The 24,331-nt window shown below is 45.0% G+C and overlaps 3 protein-coding genes across 14 annotated transcripts in view; 1 reads left to right on the forward strand and 2 right to left on the reverse strand.

The window, feature by feature from the left end:
* Window positions 1-7,158, forward strand: part of LOC107272064 (esterase E4) — an 11,186-nt gene extending 4,028 nt beyond the window's left edge. For 2 of the 5 annotated variants that reach the window (XM_025089326.1, XM_025089325.1), the window contains exons 2-11: window positions 4,409-4,788; window positions 4,897-5,040; window positions 5,130-5,289; window positions 5,356-5,541; window positions 5,611-5,807; window positions 5,867-6,032; window positions 6,090-6,265; window positions 6,334-6,428; window positions 6,489-6,680; window positions 6,754-7,158. In XM_025089326.1, coding sequence (XP_024945094.1) covers window positions 4,600-4,788; window positions 4,897-5,040; window positions 5,130-5,289; window positions 5,356-5,541; window positions 5,611-5,807; window positions 5,867-6,032; window positions 6,090-6,265; window positions 6,334-6,428; window positions 6,489-6,680; window positions 6,754-7,036 — 1,788 coding nt within the window. In that variant the 5' untranslated portion in view covers window positions 4,409-4,599 and the 3' untranslated portion in view covers window positions 7,037-7,158. Of the gene's footprint in view, window positions 1-3,737; window positions 3,863-3,903; window positions 4,043-4,090; window positions 4,250-4,408; window positions 4,789-4,896; window positions 5,041-5,129; window positions 5,290-5,355; window positions 5,542-5,610; window positions 5,808-5,866; window positions 6,033-6,089; window positions 6,266-6,333; window positions 6,429-6,488; window positions 6,681-6,753 lie in introns of those variants that run through there. The other 3 variants (XM_015748809.2, XM_025089328.1, XM_025089324.1) reach the window with 3 other exon arrangements.
* On the reverse strand, window positions 2,179-2,817 carry LOC112495000. Its single transcript, XM_025089329.1, has 2 exons — window positions 2,659-2,817; window positions 2,179-2,579 (listed from the first exon to the last, which is right to left on the reverse strand). Exons 1-2 carry the CDS (start codon window positions 2,729-2,731, stop codon window positions 2,350-2,352), a joined length of 303 nt encoding a protein of 100 aa, XP_024945097.1. The 5' UTR covers window positions 2,732-2,817; the 3' UTR covers window positions 2,179-2,349.
* A 10,610-nt stretch (window positions 7,159-17,768) lies between the features above and the next one.
* On the reverse strand, window positions 17,769-23,980 carry LOC107272058 (odorant receptor 9a). 8 transcript variants are annotated; one of them, XM_015748782.2, is made up of 9 exons: window positions 23,273-23,977; window positions 22,913-23,191; window positions 22,577-22,770; window positions 22,400-22,499; window positions 21,991-22,095; window positions 19,496-19,651; window positions 18,937-19,416; window positions 18,496-18,741; window positions 17,769-18,398 (listed from the first exon to the last, which is right to left on the reverse strand). In XM_015748782.2, the coding sequence occupies exons 1-7, from the start codon at window positions 23,573-23,575 to the stop codon at window positions 19,363-19,365; spliced, it is 1,191 nt and encodes a 396-aa protein (XP_015604268.1). In that variant the 5' UTR covers window positions 23,576-23,977; the 3' UTR covers window positions 17,769-18,398; window positions 18,496-18,741; window positions 18,937-19,362. The 8 variants fall into 8 exon arrangements, with proteins under 8 accessions (XP_015604268.1, XP_015604267.1, XP_015604269.1 ...); XM_015748781.2 differs by having other exon boundaries at window positions 18,833-19,416; XM_015748783.2 differs by lacking the exons at window positions 17,769-18,398; window positions 18,496-18,741; window positions 18,937-19,416; window positions 19,496-19,651 and adding an exon at window positions 21,465-21,806 and having other exon boundaries at window positions 21,945-22,095; window positions 23,273-23,980.
* Window positions 23,981-24,331: the final 351 nt, after the last annotated feature.

The following is a 24,331-nucleotide window of genomic DNA, read 5'->3' on the forward strand; positions in this document are numbered from 1 at the left end:
GGGGGGGGGGGGGGGGGGGAGAAAAGGGTCGTCCGATGAGATTTCATTAATTTATATAGAAAGTTCAGGGTCAAAGTTGGGTCAATCGAATTGAATGGAATTGGCGAAAAAAATAACAGTTATGAACGTGACGGATGATAAAATCTGCCCTCTTGGCGTAAAGAGGAAAAGGGGGAGTGGGGTTGGGGCGACACAGCGTGATTCGCACGAAGCACGTGCCCCCATAATCCGCCCCATGACTTACCGGCCGTTATAAATTGACCGGCATTGGCCGATCGTGCCGCGGAATATAAATCCGAGTTTAACGCGTTTAAACGATATAATCGGCTTGAGTCGTGAGGGTAGGTGGTGGGAGGTGGAGGGAGGGTGATTCACGTAAGTGTCGAGAAGGGGGGTCCAATGGGGATTCCATGGGCCCCCAAGTAATGGTTAAGGTCGTTAGCGCCGGATTGCCTGGAGCGATCGGTCGCATCTTATCGGTGGATGATTGGACGGGCGTAAATGTGGACCGAGTCCTTCTTGTAGCCATTCGAAACGGGGCCTTACAGCCTGGAGTGGCAGGATCGGCTCCAGAGTCCTACGCGTATTCAGGCCCATAAGGCCCCACTGGCATCTGGTGGGGACGAGCACGCTTGCCACGCGTCCGAACTCTCACGAACTTTGCCGAACCCAACCGAGGGCCCGACATAATGATAATAATCTCTCGTGACCGGGCCCGCTGGGGCCCAATACGCCCGACGATACGTATCGGGTGTTGCAGCTGCTATTTCTGTCGAACTGCACGTTCTTTTCTTTCCTCCTTCTTTTCTTCTCCTTTTTTTTTCACTCATCTTTTTCTTAGTTTTCTTTATTTCCTCCCTCTTTCCATCCACGTCATGGACTACGTGTAACTGCGCAGCCTCCTGTCTCTGATCTACTTTGGGCCTTACAAGCCTTCTACCTAGACCCCCTTTGCCAACTATCTAAAATATCTTTAATCATCGACTTGATGGATCTATCAAGAGCACTCTGGATCTACCCCATACAATGGATACGTCTCCATTTACTTGATATCCCACTGGCCCAATATCAGACCCAATAACAAAAACTCCCTTTGAATTCACACGGACCCCTTTTCCCTCTAGCATTTCACCCAGGGTCTACCTATTTTCATATCTGTCAGATTGCCCTACTGCCAAGGCAGTCGGTAAACGAGAATTCTGACATCTGTTCCTTGAGTTTTCATTTTTTTTTTTTTTTTTTTTTTTTTTTAAAAAAACCCGGTAAACGAGAATTCTGACATCTGTTCCTTGAGTTTTCATTTTTTTTTTTTTTTTTTTTTTTTTTTGAAAAAAATCATAAGCCGACGAATATCGATAGTAGGCAGTATTAGGAAGTACAGAGGTATCGGGTATAGCGATGAAAGTATCCACCCTACACCCTGTTCTACCTAGTGGCAACTCTCGTCCAATAGAGCTTAGCCGTATAAGTTGAGGGATGAAGAGGGATAAAGACTGGACGGTAAGCTGAAGAGGGTGAGAACTGCTGAAGAAGACGGGCAGCTTGACTTTGGAGGATTTTTCTTAGGGTCGCACAGCCGGCCTCACCGAAAATCATTGGAAATTAATAGGTTTCACGTCGTAGAACGATTTTGGGGCCTTACGGGAACCGGTAGGAGGCGCAGGAGGGCCCATTATACCGGGCCCGCCGCAACCCCTAAAAAGGTACAATCTCGTTAAGCCCTTTTACTCCGCCACCGTCTTCAATCCTCTCTCACGTCATCGAGGCGTTTCTACGGACTATCACGTATAAGGGAGAAATTATTATTTTGAAAAAAAAAAAAAAAAAACTCAAAAAGATACACTCCGATCGTTACACCTATCCGCCAGTTTCCATTTAGCCAAACGATCTTACCGAACACGCCTAACAAATTTTCTACCCATTCTCCACTGACTTTTCTTTTTTTCTTCGCTTTCCTCAGAATTCCTACACTTCATGCCGGTCTTAAGTTTTTGTAAACGGAACACGTAAGTCACGGAATACCTACGGTAAACGGCTCCTTTAAAATCACACGAGTCGAAAAATGGTAGCTGGTAACACTATGATCACGTAGCGCCGACAGGTTAAAGACAGTAAAATTCCTCGAGTTTTTCCATTATTTAGGAAACTTGTAATACTCACCGTCTCCCTCGTCTCCCTGGTCTTCTCGTCTTCTCGTCTTCCCATTGTGTCCCCTTCTCTCTCCGTTCCGTCTACGTGGACTCCGCCGGAGATGCTCTTTGTGCAAGTCGCGTTCCTCCGCTCGCCGTCTGGTTCGTCCGCGCGTTCCTTTGGTTTAGGCTCTGTTCCCATTGTGGCGACGGATTCGCCTCACGTCCGCGGTGCTGCGGACTCTCGCAACGTGTGGGAAACCCTGAACAATGCCGTGGCTATGACGAACCCGGTATTGTTATGGTAAAAGCGCACAAACCGGCAGTGTCCACTGACAGGACAATCCAACCCAGTCTCGGGCATCATGAGAGCGTCGACATCGCCGATTAACCTGGCGCCTTCCGAACGACTCGGGCAAACGCCCGAGGAGTCATGATTTATCCAGCCTTCTGTGGATTACATTATGTGTGTCAGAAAAATGTATCATAATTGTCATACAGGATTTCACAAAGCAAGCATTTCACATACCTATACGTACGAGGACTTGAAGGATGGTCCTAGAATAGTCTCGGGGCCGTCCGGGATGCAGGTGTCGCCACATTCTCAAGGTTGTCTACCGATACTCACTTCGTTCGCATGATAGGGCCCCCGATCACCTCCCACTGGCCCAGCTTCGTTTTCTCTCGTTTGCACCGAGGCAGCTGCTCCTGGCTGCTCCTGGCTGCTTCTGCTGCTGCGGCCTCCTTCCTTCGTTGCCCTCCGAAAAATGTGGTCAAGATAAAGAAAGGAAGTAAACAAGAAAGGAATTAAATGATAGGTCGCGTGGTCGTGCCGTGGGCTCATAGGGTTTATAGTTATGTAAAACCTAGTGTAGGTGCGAGCGAGCGGGAAGAGGAAGAGAGAGAGAGAGAGAGAGAGAGAGAGAGAGAAAAGCGAATAAAAGGGAAGATGAAGAAGCTCAAGGAACGAACGAAGGAAATAAGGAAGGAAACGGGGCCTCCTTTATTTTCGGAGGCTGCGCCCCTGCGAAACGCCAGCAACACGTGTTCCTTTGCCTCGGGGGAGTGGAAGGGAGACGAGAGAGAAGGAGGAAATGTCAGAGAGATCGAGAAGGACGGAGCATTGGAAGGAGGAGAAAAAACAAGGTGGTTGAGATGCACTCCGGAAGCCAAGGTGGTTGCAGCCTCCCTGCACGGGCCACTTCCGTCTAGCCTGGCCATTTACTAACATCCCATACGGTCCGTTCTCACGCTTTGCCTCGTGCACAATAAGATTAAAGAAACATTTATTATTATCCACGAGAGCTACCGCTGCGTCGTATTTATATGGATAAATAAATAACATACAATATCCGAATTATCCTACGAGTATAAAAATAAAAAGAAATTTACATATTGTTATTCGCGTTATTAATTAATTAATTCTAGCCTTTATCTATAGTCGGTGTACTATGCTGTATCCGTATACTACATTCAGTATAATTCTTAGTCTACGCTATACCGTTTTGTCACATAATAAGGGAAGACTGCTATGACTTATATGCTAATGCTGAGAAAGTATCTGACAACAACAGGCTATGTATAGCTAACTAAATACGCAACTAAAGGTATTCACTATTCATTGAGCCGAGTAAAGTGCGTCAGCGCTAACTTAACTAACAAGAGGTTATTCAATGCCTGTCACTTGGTTACAGTTAGTGTATCACGTGGATTTCTCTTTCGACGTTAAAACGGTACGTTTCAGTCAATCAATTTCCTTGTTTTCTTTCTCACAAGATATTTAGCTGCACTGTCACTAAGAATAATGACGCACTTAATTCTTAGCGACAGTGTTGTCTCGCTGATGGATTTAATGGAGTGTGGCAGTGAAACTTTTTGGCAATTGCGCGCCAGTAGAATTATATAGTTGGCTCGTGAGTATTGTGGATGAAAATGGCAGATGGACAAATGCAAAGTCCCTAGGATGGGACACGTGTTGGTATAGTCCGCCTACAAGCTTCGCATTTTTCCCATCTGTCGGTTTAAGCTAGTGTATACGTGAAACTACCACGGTTTTCGTAATTGCTATTGATACTCTAGAAGGAATAATTGTTTGACGTTCCACTACACACTGCTACTAGGTATATTAGGCGTAATATAGACGGCTGCTTGAAATTTGAAGATTCTTTATCTATGCTTAATATCCTTAATGGAGTTAAGGAGTCTATTAATCTATTTCTGTGTATTGCAATGAACTGTTATTGCTTCTCAACTACGGCTTTTGTACCGTTCACTTTCAGGCTCAACCCGATCCACGTCACCGAGTCGCTACTGCAAATTTACCAGTTCATTTGTTTGGCGGAGTGTTGCACTGGCTGTTCCGAAGAATAGTGGTCCGCCTGTTCGTTGTGACTCTGTGGAAAAAGTGCGGGTTTAGTTGAATTGAAAATTTGTCAACGGTTAAGATACTAGAGGAAGGTTTTACTTGAGAATGAAGATAAGCTTTGTTGTCCTCTGTGGGTTTCTTCTTTTGGGAAGGATCGTAAGGGCGCATACGATTATCAGTACGGCACTGGGTGAAGTTCGTGGTGTCGTCCTTAGAGCAGAGAACGGGAGGAACTTCACTGGCTTCCTGGGGATTCGCTATGCGAAGCCGCCATTGGACAGTCTCAGATTCGCTGTAAGTTTCATCCAGGAAGTGTTAAGGACATTTTTCGTTTTTGATTCTTCATACTATTTTGAATCAGTTTCTTTGAATTATGTTACTTTCCATGTTTATCATTCGCAGCCTCCGGAAACACCCGAACCCTGGACCGGTATATTTAATGCTACGGTAGATTCACCGAAATGCATTCAAGCAAATGACTTTTTTGAAAATGGGTCAGTCATTGGATCCGAAGACTGTCTTTATTTAAATATATACGTGCCTAAGGTAATTATATGTGTTTGATTATTAATCAATTAAAAGATTCGAATTTTGGAAATAAAGCATGCTCGTACATTCTTGAATGGAAATTTCAGCTTCCACATGAAGATGACAGTTATCCTTATCCAGTAATGATTTGGATCCATGGTGGATCCTGGCTAAGATGGAGCGGTACCATGGCTGACTTTCCACCAGGACGATTAATGAGAAAGGACCTGATCCTTGTCAGCATTAATTACAGACTCGGCTGGTTTGGTAAATAACTTTCGAAAAATTGTCCATAAAAATCTTCCTTTATGTCTGAGAAGAATCCTTTTTCAGGTTTCCTCAGCACCGAGGACGAGGTCGTGCCAGGAAACAATGGCTTGAAAGATCAAGTAGCTGCGATTAAATGGGTCAAGGAACACATATCGTCCTTTGGAGGTGATCCTGACAGGATCACCCTGGCAGGCCAGGATACAGGAGCCATTAGTGCTCATCTTCATTCCTTATCGCCCAAGACTAAAAGTACAAAAATTCTTGTTGAAAAATATAATTAAAAAATTACCTATCACTGAACTTGGTAAAATCTTTCAGAATTGATTTTCGGAGTTATTGCTCAAAGTGGCACGGCCCTGGATCCAAGAACGATCCATTATCCTGGTGAGGCCCTGAACAAGGCCAAGATCCTTGCTAACTCATTATCATGTTCCAGCGATGATAACAGGAGCATGGTCGACTGCCTGAGAAATGCCGAGGCCGTCAAGATCGCACAATCGATCAGTTTACTTAGGGTGAGCTCAGGATCACGTGGTAATTGAGGATCATCGATGAATTCATTTACTGATTACAGATCTGGAAGCACCTGCCAGATATTCCACTCAGGGCCGTCGTCGAGCATTCTCACAGTGATGCTTTTCTGCTTGAACATCCTGAAAAGACAATTCGTAATGGGAAACAAGCCAGGGTGCCATTATTAGTTGGTACTGTGGCTAACGAAGGCACTTTGTACGCTCTAGGTAAGATAATTGAATTGAAAAAATAAAATTGCACAATATTTACCTCCCCTCTTACAGCCTGGTCATCAATTATCAGAGAACTGAGCAACAACTACAGAACAGTCTTTCCTGTGATTTTTTCTTACGAGGAATACCACCTTAATAACACAGAAAAAAATGTCACAGATTCAATCAAAAATTATTATTTTGATTCCAACGAAATTGGTAGCAATTCTGCCGGGAGATTAGAAAAGGTTTTTATCAATGGATCAGAATGACTGTTAACGTATAATGACTATATGACGATTAAAAAACATTTCAGGCCTTAAACACCAGATTTTACAAAAATCCTCTTAATCTCTTGATCGGCTTGCAACGTGCCAACAATACTATTTATCTCTACAGATTGAACTACAGGTACGTCAATGAAACTCGATACCTGCATTAATGAAAAATAAAATTTTGAAAAATTCCCAGGGGAAGCAACTCCTTTGCCAATCTCTTTGACACGTCCCTGGAGCATTGCGACAAAGTGTGCCACTACGATGATCTACGCTACTTGTTCAATCTCTCGCGTATCCTTGGAAAAGTGGAAAATCACGCATCGCAAGGAGAAACCTTAATGATCGAGAGTATAACGGAGCTGTGGTACAATTTCTTAGCGATCAGGTAAATTTTGAAAATTTTCCTAAAATATTCATAGAAATGGTACAGCGACGTGCACGAACATATATCGTCCCAGAAAGCCTACGCCAGAGACTACGGAATTACTGCCAGTCAAGTGGGAACACATTGGACCGGATCAAAAGGATCCCATCCAGGTGCTGATGATAAACGGTCCTCAAAATTTCACTATGGAATCGATTAGTCAGGATGAGCTAACCAAGGAATCCTTCTGGAACGATCTAGCCCTTCCGCAGAGTACGACTTACAATATATCATCTGCGAGTCGCATGTCTTTCAAGGAACGCCTTAGTCATTTTTTCGAAAATATCAGAAACGGCTTTAAGAAGGTGTTCGGTTAGAAGATTATTCGTGGATACGAATAAAGGGCCAGTGCACAACGAGCGAAGAAGACAAGGTACTCAAAACATAAGAAAATATATAGACGCAATGTATAATAAAAAATAAAATATTGAGAATGATATCCTATTCTAATAAATAAGAGTCTACTCGCACGGAAGATCCCGAAAGGATAATAATCCTTGAGGACTAGCAGGTAGTGGTCCCCGCCCACAGTATCCGCAAGACATTATTATTAATAACAAGAATAATAGAAAAAAGATAAAAAAAAAAAAGAAAAGTCCCTGGCAGCAGATGCAGCCTTCCTCCGAAAAACGGAAGGAAGCGTCTCTTTTATTTTTCGCTAGTTCCTCCCTCCCTTTTATCCCTTTTTTCTTCCTCCCAAGTCCCAGCTCGCTCTCTCCCGGCCTACTTCGGCCAGAGGCAGAAGGGAGAAGCGGGAGGAGCTTCCTGCCGCAAAATGGAACACAAGGATCGTCCCGATGGGCAAAGGAGGACAATAGATTGCAGAGGGTAATCGCGCAGGACTAGTTCCTCGCATTTTAATACCAGTATTCGAGAGCAGGAACTCGAACAATCGCCCGAAGGAGAATCCATTCAAGGTGGGCAGGATGTCGTCTACGCGGTGTCCCACGTATGTGGAGCAACGTCCTCGAGAGGATCCGCGCACACCTTCCCCCACCGATATCTCCGGGTTATCCAAGATAAGAATGAATAAATTTTGAAATTCGAAGAAAAAAAATAAACAAAAAGTCCCAAGGACACCGAACCGTGATACGAGACCGCGCGGTATCCTGGATCCTGATACAGTTCCCAGTGATTTCTTTCAGGTCCCTAGCTATTCTTAGAAACTCTTAGGAATCAAGATGCAAAGAGAGAAGAAGGTTATAATGAAACGAAGAGAAGAAGAGGGAAAAAAGAAAGCTCCACGACAGAAATCTAGCTTCTACCAACAGCCGTCTTTTTCATCTTCAGCTGCCAGACCTTCCCACGCTATACAGAACCATAGCAACCCAGCCGTACCTGTCCCTGTATCCATAACCTATACCTACCTACCCGACCTAACCTATATACCTACACGGTACAGGCCTCACGCGCATACACGTAGCAATGCGCACGTCTACACGGTATTACCAACATACTATAAAAAAAATCCTCTTCCTCTTATCCATCAGCTTCCACTGCTTCCTTCCCATCTTCCTCGACCTCCTCTTCCGTCTCCTTCGTCCTCCTCGGCCGGCAGGACCCCGCAAACCTGATCGCTCAGCCGAAAGGACTGCACGAAGAACCAGCTGCCGCGAAGAACATCCGCGAAGCCGATGCTCTCCCACGCCCTGAACTCCCTTCGCGAGCCCTTGTTGGCCCTTTTCGCTCCCGTGGGACAGTAGGTGCAAGGTGCAAGGTGCAGGGCGCTCCTGCCGTGACCCTTCACCTCCGCGGTGCCACCTTTATTTCCCGAGTACCTGTTGGAATGGGGCACGAGTATTAGGCGCAATGTTTTTTTTTTTATTTCTTCTTTTGCAAACTCCTCCCGTCGCCACCCTCGACTCTCGCGCGACTCGGCGCCGGCGCTGCTGGCCTTTTCCATCGGGCGTTAATCGGGTCGCCTCGACGACTCCAGATAATTCCGAGTCGCAATTAACCGATCGGTGCAAAATGCAAAGCCGATGCATTAATTAGCGCCGCGGTGCCGTGGAAAGTCGGATTCTCGGCTACAATAGAAAGCATCGCATAACTCGTGCTTACCGAATTAAATCGATTTCACGGAGCTCGCAACAAAGCATTTCGCTGAGCCATCTAATTAGGCGTGCCTTCGCGGTTTTCATTGGGGCGACGCGTCGCGACGCTCCACGCTCCCCGGAGGTACTCTGCGATAATACTTTCGAGAGGCGAACTTTCAAAAATTTACCTTGCCATTTTTAAATTTCATCAAACTTATTCATCAATTTTTGTATACTTAGTAAAGTTCAATGAAAAATTTCGTAATTCTTTATTCAACCGATTCTTCCGTTAATCAATAAATTAATTATGGAAAGTCCTCGATGCATTTCACACTGGGTTTTATTTAGCTGCGAGTATCGATACGCAATTGCCCAGGGTCCCAGGTACCCTCCTCCTCTTCCTCTCGCACCCTCCACCCGGTCAGGTATCATTATTCCCTATTGACTGAATGAATTCTTTGACTGGTTACCGGCTGGGAGCCCAGCACCAGGTACACCATCAGGGAAAAGGTGCTCACAGGGTTCAGGTGTCGTCCATACGTGGCTCGGCAAACTTCCCAAAGGTAGAATCTGCATATTTCATATTATATACGGCATAACCACAATGGGCCATACCTGTGCCCCAGGTATATAGGGTGGCCCATGTTAAAAGGGCAGACACAGAGTCAGCGAAAGCTTTCACAAATTTCCAGATGGTAAACGAATCAGAAATCCAAATCGGGTAATAATAATTAAATCCATAAACAAAAAGTGCATAAAATTCAGGATAAAATACCGCGTCGTAATCACTGGTGATACAAGAACCTGAAAATATAAAGAGTCCAAGTTATGAAAAATAGGAAGAAACAGAGCCGAGCAAAGACAAGCAGCCGATCGTGAGTTTCGAAAATGAGAAAATATACATATGGCTCGGGGACAGGGTGAGGTAACCGAAGCGCATCCCCTCGGAGTAGGAATACGATTTGGCAGAAGGTGCCCGAGGAATCGAGAGAGAGGAGGGTCCGTTGCAGATGGTGAAAATCTGAGGAATAAAGGGAAAGGACGAGTCCCCAGGGGTATTGAGGATGGGAGGGGAGTCATAAGACGATGATAGGTAGATGGCTCGAATAAGGGGAGAGGGTAGGTAAGTCAGTAAGGAATAAGGCGAAGGGGGCAGAGAGAGAGAGAGAGAGAGAGAGAGAGAGAGAGCTAAAGGTGGAAAAAGATGGCAACCGCTAAGGTTTTTACCTACTGGCAACAGTGAGACCGACAGGGTCGTATAAAGAAGCTGACTAGCACGCATTGGGTAGCATTGGGTAGCATTGGGCAACACCTGGTGGCTGACCGACGCAACAGATGCCAAGATGGTGCTTTCTTGCACATGCACAGTTAAATACGATTCCGAAATATTCTAGCCCAGGATTTTTCGAGCCTTCATTGATCTTCGTAACCTATGACCCTTGAGATAGCAGCAGCGCCATCTGACCCAGATCGCAAGTGCTCGCAAGTCGTGATTCTCGCTCCAAGATCTTCTGTTCGCCAGATGCGTCCTCGAGGAGAGAATACTGAACTTTGTGCTCCGGTTTCATCCTCTTTGGTAATACCAGAAGTGTAAAGGGGTTACGTATCTAATGCTGTCGAATTATTAATAACTCGCTAAGGATTTCTTGTGATTTTTCTTCAGTCTTAATTTTCGTTTTTTTTCTTTCTTCAGCCCTCACGGGCCAAGTTGCTGGTAGGTGTGTACCTTATGGCTGATATTCATGCCTACGATATTCACGTGCTGCTGTGTATTTCGCCTTGGTGTATATAAGTGCATTTTCGTGTATCTGTAGTCACACACGTACAAGAGGCCGTACACTCGCCGGCCAACTGCGTACAATCTGTCGCCCTCGTCATCTGCCCCTTGAAAAATCTCGGAGCTTCGCCGATTCTTACCGTAGAACACCTGTGCGCCTTGTGCTTCTTATTTTTCACGGATTTTTTTACATCGATTTTTCATTTTTTTTTTTTTTTTTTTTTCCCCAAAAAATCTCGGAGCTTCGCCGATTCTTACCGTAGAACACCTGTGCGCCTTGTGCTTCTTATTTTTCACGGATTTTTTTACATCGATTTTTCATTTTTTTTTTTTTTTTTTTTTCACCAAAAATTGCTCCCTCCTACACGTCCTCTTGCTATTGCGACAGATCAGAAGTATTTATGAATTCTTATTAACGTATCGCACGTGGCTGCTCGATTCCTTCGTCTCGTCACGTGAACGTGATAAGCGACCCAAGGCTGCAACAGAGCGATAAAAAAGCAAAAAGATTCGTCGTCAAGTAAAGACAAGGAAAATAAAAAACGTGAAGTTCTCCAGTAAAATCTCGACCGTCCAATGGAATCCGGCAGTCGCATGCACCTTTGCGTGCGTTAACGCACATGCATAATGCAGCGGCTGCAGGTGCAGCGTCGATAAAGAAGAGAGAGAGAGAGAGAAGTACTTACATATAGGTACAGGAAGGATTTACCTTCTGTTATCCCCGACTGCCGATAGAGGCACTGCGGTTTCTTTCAGGAACACAGTGGACGGGGAAGAGGGGGCGGGAGTGATAACAGCGAGCGAGATAAGAAGATAAAGGACTCACTCATCTGCACCGAGTTAACACGAAGGAGCAATGACGTGAAGTCAGTAGGTAATCAAATTGGTAGTCGGGCCGAATCGGTTACACGGGGCCATCGCTAAGGGCTGATACTAAAGAGGGAGCAGCTGCAGGACACCCCGTGAAAAAAGAAAGAGAAAGAAAGCCGAAAGATTCCTTTCAATACTTGGACTCTCATCCCAAAGCTTCCCTCTCTCGCTCTATTTTTCTGGCGTAACCTGGTTTCATACAATTTTGAGGTTATAAGTCCCAGCATGCAACGAGACGCAAGGCCCCCCCTCATTATCTGGATCTCGCTCGGGTCCTAGGACCCAGAAAAATACACAACGGTCGTCCTGGAAAGACGTCACGTTCAGGAGGCGGTGTGCCGGATCCTCGTTTCCTTTCCAAACGAAATCAGGACAGGATTTTGGAGGTTAGGTAGTCACGCGCCCATCTGCGCATGCGTCCCAGCGACCGATCGTTCCCATTGCGCATTCGGCATGAGGAATCGACCTGGATTTGCCTATGGAATAATAGGCAAGATTTCCTATTTAAAAAGTGAGTGAGAACCGGATAACCTCTATATGCATACCTGTATCTATTGGCCGGAAGTCGTCATCATTATTCTTATTGGGCTCAATGCGAGTTCTTTGAATATCCATCAGGCGCCCTTAGACATTCCATGAAATGGGTCTTCTGCGATAATTCTGTCAGAGATAAAAACATACTTTTTTAGTGGGAAATTCAAAAATTGTATGGATGGATCTCTATAGATTCCGGGGATATGAAATAGGTTGGGTTAGGTTAGGTTAGGTTAGGTGTGAAAGCCTCCTCACGCAATCGTTACCTGTCATCCACGTTAATAGCGGTTATCGCTAATCACGGATACGTCAGAACCACAACTATTTTATTAGGTCCATTAATCTCTTTTAGCCTTTCTCCCTCCGTTATCCTCACCCTTCAGGCTCGTCCCCAGTTTTATAGCGCACCCCTAAAATGCCTCTCACTGTCTCCGTAGACAGTGGTGATACCTACATATACCGTGTACGTATATTTATGTACCACCTACCCGTTCCAGAGTCCCACGCGAGGGTAAACCGAAGTTTCGAATCTTCCTGGAGATTAGGGCGACGACTATCTCGCCTCGGGGAGGGTGCAGATGCACGGTGACTTGATAAAAATCGTTTAAAGTGAGGAACGATCAGGAAATACGAGGACGGGGCAAAAGTAATAGCTAGCCCTATACGGTTTAAGGGATACTGGAGATCAACGTGGAATAAGTCAACGAGCAAATGGAGCGACGGTTGACGGATTTATTCTCGACCCTGCCCTTCCCCACCCAGCCCCCCTAGTTCTGACCTAAGTATATGTTACACGCTATACTTTACTACCCCTTGCAGAAAACGGGACCCCAGCGCAGAGGTGTCGTATTCAGCCCCCTCCCTCCCAGTAACAGAAGTCTCCCTCGATCCGGGTAAGTCAAGCCAAAGCGATCCGCGAAATTTGGCTTCGCCACGTGGGGTATGAAAGAAAGCGAGTGGAAGGAATTGCTGGGGGATTTCGGGTGGTTGGGGTTGTTGAGTCAGAGGAGGGTCAAAGTTCGTGATTTCGTACGGCGTCCCGTATACCTATGGTACGTACGTGTCTACGGTGTCGGTAATCCGTGGAATTGTAGGAATGAGAAAAAAAAATGAAAAAAGGAAATGCAAAAAAATGGCTCGAGGGTCTTGAGATTTTTTTTTTCCATCCCTCCGAGCACCCTGGCTTTTCCCGGGGGAGGATTTCCGTGAGCAGCTGCGTCGCTGCGTTTCTCCTTCCTTCGGAGAGGAAATCGAAAAAAGCTCCTTCCGAGTGGTACCATAAATCGCGGCTCTGCTGGAAGGCATAGAAGCTATATGGAAGGTATGGGCGATGGGGATTCGGAGATGCAGATAGGGGGCGGGGATAGGCTGCGAGGGGCCTTATGGGTAGAAAAAAATAAAAAGCAAAGGTGCAGGGAAGCTGTGAGAAGAAGGGCAGATAAAAAAATGAAAAATCGACTGATCGAAAAAGAGCCCGTGGCTTGGTTGGGCGTCTTACGGGCCCGTAGAGTCTTCCGGTCAGTTTTCCATCGAGGCCCATTTTCACGTCCGACAACGATGATGCCCATGATGCCCCTGATAGTGACACCTGCCGTCTCGTTATCGGCCTCGTTAATTCTCGTTGCTGCCACGTTCGGCTACGTTCGGCTACGTTCGGCTAGGTCCACACCAGCCTTCAGGATTCCCTCTTATTCACTTCGGGCTCGACCTGACTCATTTTTATCTTGATCTAATGAAAAACGATTTTTTCCCCTCGAAAGGTGGGGGCCTCGTGCTCGTCCGAGATCCTCACCTTGGATTCGCCACCTGGTAGCCATTTCCGACTGCGACAACAGGTACGGTACGTGCATTTCTTTTCCTACCCCTTTCCCAGCCTCCCCCTTTACCTCTTTCCTCCTCTTTTTCCTGTCCAGAAGGACGAAAGGGAATCGCACAAAAGCGCTGTTTGGACTGCCGGTGCCAGATGCGTCGACTTCCTCGCTTTCACCGCAGCCCGGATTAGCGAGTGAGGAACCCTTATTTTTCTTTTCTTCTTTTTCTTCTTCACGTTTTTTTTTTTTGGATCTTTTCTTCTCCACGGGACTCACAACCCTTTGCCATCGGGTCTCAGTCACCCTTCCTGGGGCTCCTCTTCCACGTACTTTCGCTGCTACACCCCTTTCACGACCCTCGCGCATCGACTGACGAACGAATTCCGGTATCCCGTGCCAAAAATAAAAACGGGCTTTCTAACGAACCCATTAATTAAATTTCGTCCTGTCTCTCCAATGGCGTCCTGGGTGTCACACTCTATTACCATAACCTTCTACCGAGAGCAGATAGAAAAAAATAGGAGACCGTAAAAAAACGGTGTATCCGTTCCATCCGGCACGTAGGATCGTTATGAGAAATCTTTGATTTAACAACAACTGACTCTAGTAATAACTTTTAAATCATTTTCATATCCACCCCTAGACGTTCTCGGCTTAATTAGAGCGTGACGCAATCTCATTAATCCTGAAAGGGAAAGTTCTAGACGTTGGTCAGGGACCCCGGGATCTCGAAGCGCGTGCCCGGGAGTAAGGAAGCCAATAACAAAGAACGAATCTAGGTACAATAATGGCGGAGCATAAAGAGCAGCCAGTGAAAAGCGTAGCTCGAGCGAGTCACTTTTATGCGAAATCTCCCTGGAAGAGGAGGAAAGCATAATGGAGTCTCGAAGCACGTAGCTCGATACCTGGGGATCGAGAACGAAGAAGGTGGCGGAGGATGGGAGCCCTGGTCTAGGGAGGTGGGCTTAGGTAGAGCCAAGGAGGAATAAAGAATAGGGAAAAGATACTGGGAAATAAGAAACTGCCTGCAGTCGGTGGTTCTGTTGTCCCGGGAACCAGTGGCAGATGTTCGACCCGGTTGGCACGTGCCCGCTGCCACTTGGCTGCATGGGCCATCTGCCCCTCCCCAGTGCAGCGAGCAGTGATACGGAATTGCTATCGACAAAACCGGCTTCTTTTCCTTGCGGTGGCTGCGACGTTACATAATACGGAAGGTGGTACCCTGCCCTTCTTCCAAACTCCCCGCACAATCAGCCTGCTTGTGCAATTCACTGAGACCTATCTTCCAATGACATCAAATGATCCAATTGTCCAGCTGAGTTGGTCCAACTTTTTGTTTCTGAATACCGTTCTCAATGTTGTTGATACAGCGTCCAGCCGGATCCCGTGGGTCCAGGATGACGAGATGTTAAGCGGCGCGTTAGCGAGGCAATCCGCGTTAAAAGTGGCAACTGTTCTCCGGTGGTGGCAGCCGGTCGCTTAATTAGGGGTATCGCCTAAACGGCGGCTGCGGCAGCATCTTTTACGAATAAAAATGTCGACGGAGCAACAGATGGCTCGGTCCGCGGATGCTGTCTTTGTGACTGGGAGGCACGTGCCTTCTGTCCTGCGGATCGCTTTCCTAGCCCTCGTATCGGCATCCTGAAGCGTCTTCTGCGCGACAGATTGTTCCCGGCGAGCAGGACCACTCGACCGGAAAATCCTAACATCTTTCCATCCGCCTCCTTGTTCAGTTCCTTGCCAAAGAGGCGACCTAACCTCACCCAGTAAGTGGAGCACCAATTTCCATCCACACTACAGATTGCCATCCTCTCTCTAGCAAGATACATTATTTGCCATGTAAAAGAAAATTCTATGCATCTCATTGTCAGCGCAAACTGGTCTTTGACTAAAGAGTGTTTTATAATGATTCAGCATTATAACCTTGGAATCTGCAATCGATCCAAGACTCTGTAACCAATCCCGGATGGTAGGTACTCCTATCCAGTGATATCCATATAAAATGAGGGTTCCTGAGGCATACAGGTTTCCCCGAGTGATCCTTTGTCCCTCCTTTCCTTCCTCCCTTCCCCAGAAACACCGGAGTGTCCTACCAACATACATGTACCTTAGTAAGCCATAGGTGACAGTCCTACCTATCTATATACACACATGAAAGGCACCCCTGCCCCATACTCACACTTCACTTTGGTGCCAGTTTTCAGTCGCCCTACCAAGCAGGCATAGTAGGTTGGTATGCAATACTACATAGTCGGTGGTAGCACGTGCTCAAATCACGAACAGCTGCCTGTTTGCAGGACACATCGAGGAAGGATACTCCGCCCCGGGTGGGTAACTTCCTTCCTAGTGGCGTCCTGTTACATCCTGACAGAGGAAACTGCGTCCTTCAGGAAAGGACAGGGCATCTATTGTAAATTAAAAGTACAGCAATCATATAGAATCCCAGAATATCTATGCGTACAATAAAAGTAAGGGTACAGGAAGTACGAGGACCCACTCCTTAATTCCGATTCTGAATAAGTTGGGTTAGGTTCTCTAGCTCCAACCACTTGCCCGTGGTGTCAGGCCGTCGCGTATCCTCCAGGTTATGGAAACCTGCATCTCTTTTCCATGCGCATAGTTCCACGCACATCTGCCATCTCTCCAACAATTCAAGGCACGTGCCACTGGAAAACCATTCTGGTGCACGCACCTTTTGCTGATCTAGTATTCCGGGTCACTATGGTGGTACTATTGTTCCCTTACTTATTCCTTGATAATGCTGCCTACTACTCCTCGGTTATATGCTAACCCACACGGGCCAGGTGCAGCCTGCTCTTCTTATCCGTTACTCCCTGTTTGTCCAAGGTTTCGTTCTTCTGTAAACATCTCAACTTTATCTGCATTATATTCGCGAGATTCTACGAGGATGGCAGCAGATGCATCCGAGCCCCTTGGGGGATCCTTAACGACTCTACAGCTTTGCAGGACGTTTCAGTTATAGTCAGCCTGCAAGGTAAAAGACGTCTTTTCATAAATACCGCCAGAAGGAGTTAATATTCGTTGTGAGAAGGTTTAATTGAAATTTTATACTCATCTGATTATTTCATATTCTACCTACAGCATGGATCTCCTCTACTCCATACGGTATATAATATATTTAACTGTATGACGCGAACGTAGTTAAATAACAGCAGCATTAATAACGATTCCAGGGGATCCCATTACACTCGGTTTTATGGCGACAGTCATGCTTGCTTACTCACAATACCATACTGATTAATACTAATGGCCCAGTGCGCTCATTAGGACATTAACGCTTTCGGTGCACAGTCTGCCAGTACACTGGTGCACCATAGTCCTGCATCTCTACCTGTTCATGAATTTTAATTTTTGGATTTTTTCTACAATCTTCATTTTCCCATCTACGTAGCATCAGACGTCAGGTGGTATGGGTGTAGGAAGTTTTGAGGGATTTTATATTTCTTCTGAAAATATAAAAAATATCTTTAGGCAACAGCGAGAGAGAGAGAGAGAGGGGGGGGGGAGGTAAAGACACAGAAGAGGGTTTAGGGGAAAGGAGCAGAAAGAAGAATCTTACCGTCGGTGCAGCTGTCCGTGCTGTTCATTCGATACCGCAGAGATCAGCCACGCGTCTCCTCTACAGAGCGTCGGCAGAGCGTCGGGACGTCAGCTCCGGTCATCCTGCCTCCTTTAAGGTATGGACCAGCTGCCCAAGTTTTCGCTCCTGTTACGAATTCTACTTAGTGGATATTTTTAACGTTCGTGGCATTTTGCGGAAAAGGAAGTATCTCATGAACGTTTCCACCATATGCACAAACTGCACTTACTCACGTAGCACGTACATAATTCCATGTGAAACTCGCATCAATGATATGGCTACCTTCTGTACTTTAGCCGTGGAATATGATAATTTTATATCCTACAGCGAGTCTTCACGGCATGGCGGCAAGGGAGATAAAAAAATTCAATGTCTTACGATTAATTTTTATGGCGCCAAAGAATTACATGCTACTATAACGGCTCCTGTAATCGTATCGCGGATCTTGTGAGAATTCATGCTGTACAGGAATTTCAAAACTATATTCACTGTCGTGCAAAGATGGGAAAGTCTTGGTAAATTTATGTAACGATTAGGTCGTTCTTTCTACGATTCCTTGCTAATAGCTTTTTCTTGTTGTGTCGCTTAATGAAAATACAAGTGAAGTACTCATAGACTGCCGAACGATTTGCAAAGGAAATGATCTGCTTGGCGAACAGATGTAAATCGAAAATTCGAAATGGAAGAGTCTGTACGGGCCATTAGGATTTTCTCGCTTGGCAGCCCCGGGTGTAACTGCCTCCTCCAGGTACCTGCCCGCTTGAGGAAAAGTTCCTCAGGAGGAAAAGCAAAGAAGGGCCTCACGGAGGGGCCAGCTGCCATGCTCCTCCAGGAACATCTGGCGACGATGGAAGAACATTGCCACGCGCCGTGCGTCCCCACTTCTTCAAAATCTTCTGGACCTCTTTCCGCGAGGCTCCTGGGCCTGAGGCCGGGGCCTCACGCGTGGAAACTCAATCCGCCCTGCTCACTGGGACTCACATCCCTCCGTCCCGCTGGCACTGAATCCGCCTGTAGCCACGAAGGAAGCGCCGATAAGATCGCTGGACTCTGCCGAAATCGTATAAAGGGCGGAAGCCGTGAGTTTAGGAGGAAGAGAGTCGGCTCATTAAGTCGATGACGTCCTATCCACCTTCCACCTTCTTACCTTCTCCACCTTATGTCTATGCATGCACGCCGGAAGATGGGAATTAGGCTTCCTGTCGGGGTGCAACTATCCTGAGGGTTCCGCACCTACCGGGACCAACAATCCAATTCTTATGGCGATCGGGGACTACCTCGAAATATTCTTACTTTCCTTTCGATCGTATTATCTTTTCTGCTCCGATCGATATTCATCCGTTTCTCGACTGCAATATAGCCACTTCCTGTTTGACGTTATTGCTGAATTAATCTACAGACAGAATTTTAACACAGAATTACATTTCATTAGGAGTCTCGTTGTCTCTTTGGATTGAAAAGTCTGAAGATTAATTATTATTCACTAATGAATCCAAGTGGTCGTATGCTTTAAAAGAAAATGAACTCATTTAAGGTATCCTTGAAAATGTTGCGGTGTATGCTCTGGAGAAGAAGGCGTCTCTTCTACCTGGTGCAGGCAAGTTAGACTTGTGGCAAACTGCCACCGAGACGGTAGATACGCGTAAGGAAGCGTAACGCTAGGTAGAGCCGAGCCTCTGACTCGCGACTTCCGGTCACCGCAGGAAGTACGCTCGGTGAGTCCCCGACGCCGACGCCGACGTCGACCTTAGACGACGGGGTTGCAGAAGATTCGGTCCTTGTATCTGTCTAAATTTCTTTACGTCTCCAAACTGTTAACCTCACAGTTCAATAACTATAGACACTTTGAATACTCCAATTTTGAATATTGCTTTGGATACTTTCCAATTTTATTCCAATTTTATCCATTTTTCACACAGTGCTCGTACTTCCATTTAACGATTATTACTTCGACTAATTTCTTTCACACAGATTCAGCACGTGTCCGTGCAATTAGATATTTGTTTACTGTTTATCAATCGTACAATACACGTAGAACGGATAAGTACGAGGCAGAAGTTTTGAGAATCTACAAACAAAAAATAATTATATGAAAGATAATTTTTTAAATCCACAAAATTATAAAATTCATTCCAATCTCGACTCACAGAAGTAAAATTTGGTATGGACATGACGTAAAATCTTCCAGCAGTGATTCTGAGTGGCCTCTGTGCTCTGATAGTCATCATGAGTAAAGAGTGCGTGGCATATTTTGGAAAATTTGTCCAAGACGCCATATAGGCGGCTCTGCCAATTTCCATACTCTGTAAAGAGAAAAAAAAAAACGTAAGTTAGAACTCGTACCCGATAATCGAATCAAATCGATCGGAAGGCAAGCGATCAGTCTTCTTTAAAACAGAATCTCGCATTACCGGTTTCATATGAACACCTATATAGATATGTAACCGAAACGCATCCAAAAGCGCAAGCGGGGCAGGAAACAGGAGGAAAAATAATCCGCTCAAAGTATACATGAAAAATATAAATAAAATGCGTAACAGTGCGTGCCGTCCAGCACGAAAGACACGCGTCAACGATTCCGCATTGCGTTTCCTCCTCCCGTCGAATAGTGCGTAATGTTATGCCGCGCGTCTAACGTTATGCGTACATATGCGTATATATATATATATATATACAAACATATATGAATCTAATAAATAAACATATACATTATGTGCACAGTATATAATCACTAGCTCAGAAAAATTTCATAAAATATTCAACAATTTTGCAGGCAATTTTTCAAAAATGAAAATAAAAATGAATGCCTGAAATAGTTTTCGATAGACGATACATATAAATGGTACCTATATAATATATATGTATAGTACGAAATTGTATAAATATAAGTATATAAGAGTATGACCGGAAATGACATCCGCAGCCGAACTACAGCGATTTCCTTGATTCGAAAACAGGAGCCAAGTGAAACGACGCTCACCTCTTCCTTAAGTAAAATGGAGATTTATCGTTTCACTTGGCTTATTCCGCAACGCATCGACGTCCGTCGCGACGCCACTTACATTCGCGCGCTGCCGAAATGAAAAGCTTTAATTTACACGTTGTGTCAGCCGATACAGAGAACAGAAGAGAATACGTAGACGCTGGTGTCCTGATCCGCAGGCAATAATTGAACGACGCTCGGCGTCGCTCTACGTCGAGAGGACGGGAACACGCGCGACGCGCACCGTATTACTCCTTAATTGTAATTACCGTAATTGGGCTCTTTCCCCCTCTCTCTCTCTCTCTCTCTCTCTTTCTCCCCCTGTTACAGGTCACTAATCTTCGCTATCCCTAATACAGCTATTAACTTCCTGTCTTGGAAATTCTTACAGGTATTACCTACTTTTATCATTATTATTATCGTAATCACTTGTCCTCGTCGTTATCCGGGTGTACACTACCTTCCAAAACTAATAGAAATTTTACAAGATTCGTCTTTGCGTTACAGAGAAGTAATTTTTTTTTGACTTTACGGTATTCCAATTCTGAGGAATTTTTATAAGCATTCACTGGATACTCCAGAAACCATCCTAGCATACAGTACATGTACGTTGGAATATGGAATTCGAGGAAGACAATCTTTTCATTCCACCACGTGGAGCTTCGCTTCGGATACTTGGACACGTGTGCCCACATTCACATATGAAAATACGCGTAGTCATACGTACACTTTACTCGTGTCTATATGTGTATATCTATACAGATACGCATTTGCCATATTCATCGTAGATGTAGATCATTACTTATACAGTATTACTTGCATTCCCTCATTCTTATTCTCGACACGTGTGCGCATTATTTTTTTGTTCTTTCTTTCTCTTTTCTTCCCTCTCTCTCGTCCTCTCTTCCCGTTCGCATTCACTCCCTTTACTATTTGTGTACCTCCAGTAACGTTCCACGTGGTTCCGCGTGGTTCCGCAACGCTAAACTCTCGACCGCGCGAAAGCCTCGCTCGCAATTATACCTTTCCGACTCCTCAACGGGAGTCGCACTAATTCCGCCGCTCTTTATAACGCGCGCGTGCCTACTTACCGCAAGAAATAAAACTGAACAGCGTTCAAATCGAGTCGTACATTCTTTTACAATATTTTATTTATTTAAAAATAATCTCTCTGAATCCTTCCTGTATGATTCATATTTCTCTTTTTTTTTCCTGGGATCTTTCGTCAATACAAAGTTTCACTCGTGCTCTGCTGCTTCCATATACGATCCTGATAGTGTGAATTTCAGCGGCCTTTCATACGTGCCAAGAGGACAGGTAGGCACGGCATGTGTAGGCTTGTAGGTTGACTCGGTAGGTCGAAGGTATAGCTGTATCTTGAAGGAGCAGGTGCAACGCGGCTCTCCTCGGACCCGTTTCTCGACAATTAGTCACCTCGACGAGAGAGCATCCCAGTTACCTGTGTACTGTGTGCACTTTGTTAAGTGCAGGTAATATCATATTACTCAGGCGAGACTTATATGATTTTCGATTAGAGTGCACGAGCTCTTGTTTCTATAGTTTTTTTTTAAGTGGATCAGGTAAAGCGATTAAAGGGTCTCATACGTACTTACAATGTTGTTCACATTGTGGAGGTGAGGAATTCTTTTTAATTCTCACCTGATTGATCAGTTCATCGCCGGGACTGCAGTATAAGTAAATTTGGAAGATCACCAGCTGCATGTATGCCACGTACATTATTAACTGGAAGGCATCATTCAGAGACTGGACAAAAAAAAAGATACAATATTGATTTTGGGATTTTGGAAAATTTCTCTAGTTAAGGAAAAAGAGCTTGCAGCGACTGTAAGGTGAATCGACTAAGGTGTGAACTTTGATTTTTTGTCCCATTTTCGATCTTATCTTTTGTTTACTTTTGGATTACGGAATTTCAAAGGCTGTTACTTTTTTTTCTTCTAAATAGTCGATTGCACAGGGTTCTTCATGGGTGCTGGCCAAATCCGTGAAATTCAATAGAATAGTTCCTCTCTAGTCGGGTCCGCTCCAATCTACTGTGCTCAGTGCTCACCACGATCAGCTTGAGTCCAATCACGCAGATGATGACGCAGCTTACGAGCAGCTGCTGGGCACTCGCACCACTGAAGACGGCCTCCAGGTTGCGGGCATTCCTTCAATTTGACATTTCTTTAATTGGTAATAGAATATCGAGTAATTTAAATCTCACTTGCGGGTTACATTTACGCACTCTATATTTTTCTTATGAAGCTTCACCAACTGACGAACCCTTTCGACGATCAAGATATCATCCGAGCCATCATTGGTCAGCTGACTTATTTGCTTTTGAAGTATACGAAGTTGTGCACACGCGTGGTAGACCATTACCAAGCACAGACTGTCCAATGTAAAATTTCCGGTGCCACAGAAGAAACCTATTATTACCTAAATACGAAATATTAGAAAGTACAAAGTAACTTAATGATTGTGACTGAAGAGATAAGAATTTTTAAAGAAAATTTTACGAGTCAACCACACTAAGATATCACGTAATTATAATTCTGTGTATAACCATTAGATAACTTACCTGAGAGAAATAAAATATACCATAGGTGAGATTTGAAAATTGATCGTAGTAGTACCAGGCACAAAATGGATACTCCTTAACGTGAGGACTTTTTGTCCCTGAGCCAACAACGAGAGGCCTCAAAAAATACATTCCTGCAGTGATGTACATAATTATACAGTAATTCCTTGTAAAGACGAATCCCACTTTTGACATCTTTAAAAGAATTTCCCTCTCCTCGGGACAATTGTCGTGCCGCATGATGGTGTCCCAATTTTCTTTCATGGTGGCCAAGGATTTCTAATTGTAAAAAAAAAAATCACATCAAAATAATTGAATGACAAGACATCCTTTTGGGAAATACAGTCAATTTATCTATACCTGAAATACTCCTCGCGAGGCAACGATATTCGTCAATTTGGCAAGAACAGTGAAAGTCGTGAGGCTGGTGCAAAGATTTTCCACATTTGCATCGACATCGCCCCACAGAATATAAAGATCCAAGAGCTGGGGCACCAGTAGACTGAGCAGCAAGACGTACACGAGCGAGACGTGAAGCTTCTTCAGGGTGAACTTCCACTTAGCCGAGTCCTCGGGTATGGGCCAAAGGCCAAGTAGACGAAGTCCAAATTTATTAAGTAAAATGTAATTATCAAATTTTGGTAAAATGACTTTCCCAGTCATCCTCGAACCACCGGAGTAACCGCTTTACAGGAAGAATCCAAACTATCTGTCGTTCCAGCCATGGCGTCTCTTTGGACGCCTTAAGATTCTCTTTGGCCCCCAAGGAAGCATGCAATTCCCCATACAAGGAGACTTTAAGTGGTTCCCAGTAGGGGATAAGCAGAGGGTAGGCGGAGTCGATGCTAAGGACGGCAATGATCGTTAAGTAAGGTCTCTACGGTAGCTGATTCTCTAATAAGAAAGAATAGAAAAGTCCCTATCCATAATGTCCGACTGATCAAAAGAGCGAGGGTGTAATTTAGCAGCAGTACCGCGGCTGAGGTACTTGTGACATTAAAATGTGATAAAAACCGCTCAATGCTACCAACTTCTCGAATATTTATTCGCGAGCACGTATAGTTACGTATGCGGGCCACAGTATATGGTACGTACTACATATTTATCTCTTTGAACGAGAGACATGTGGAGATGTGTAGTGGGAGAGACTCAAACGGACTCGTAAAATTAATGGAGGATATTCCCAGAAGAGTGCCAGTGTATAAATTGCTTGTTATGCCGCGTATGTCGATCGGCCGATGACCAAGCTGATTATGTTTCAAGGTACATCCTCCTCCTGCTCGCTGCTAGCCTTAGTATTCTGCTACTTGCATGTAGTATTTGTGTCAATTTATGGAGTTTCAGAAAAAAAGTCCTGCTGTCCAATGGGCATAGGTAGATGGGATTTCCATGGTTTTTTTTTGTTTTTTCCAATAACAT

This window comes from Cephus cinctus, unplaced genomic scaffold, assembly GCF_000341935.2.
Source record: "Cephus cinctus unplaced genomic scaffold, Ccin1 Ccin1_scaffold1102, whole genome shotgun sequence".
Taxonomy (NCBI): Eukaryota; Metazoa; Arthropoda; class Insecta; order Hymenoptera; family Cephidae; genus Cephus; species Cephus cinctus.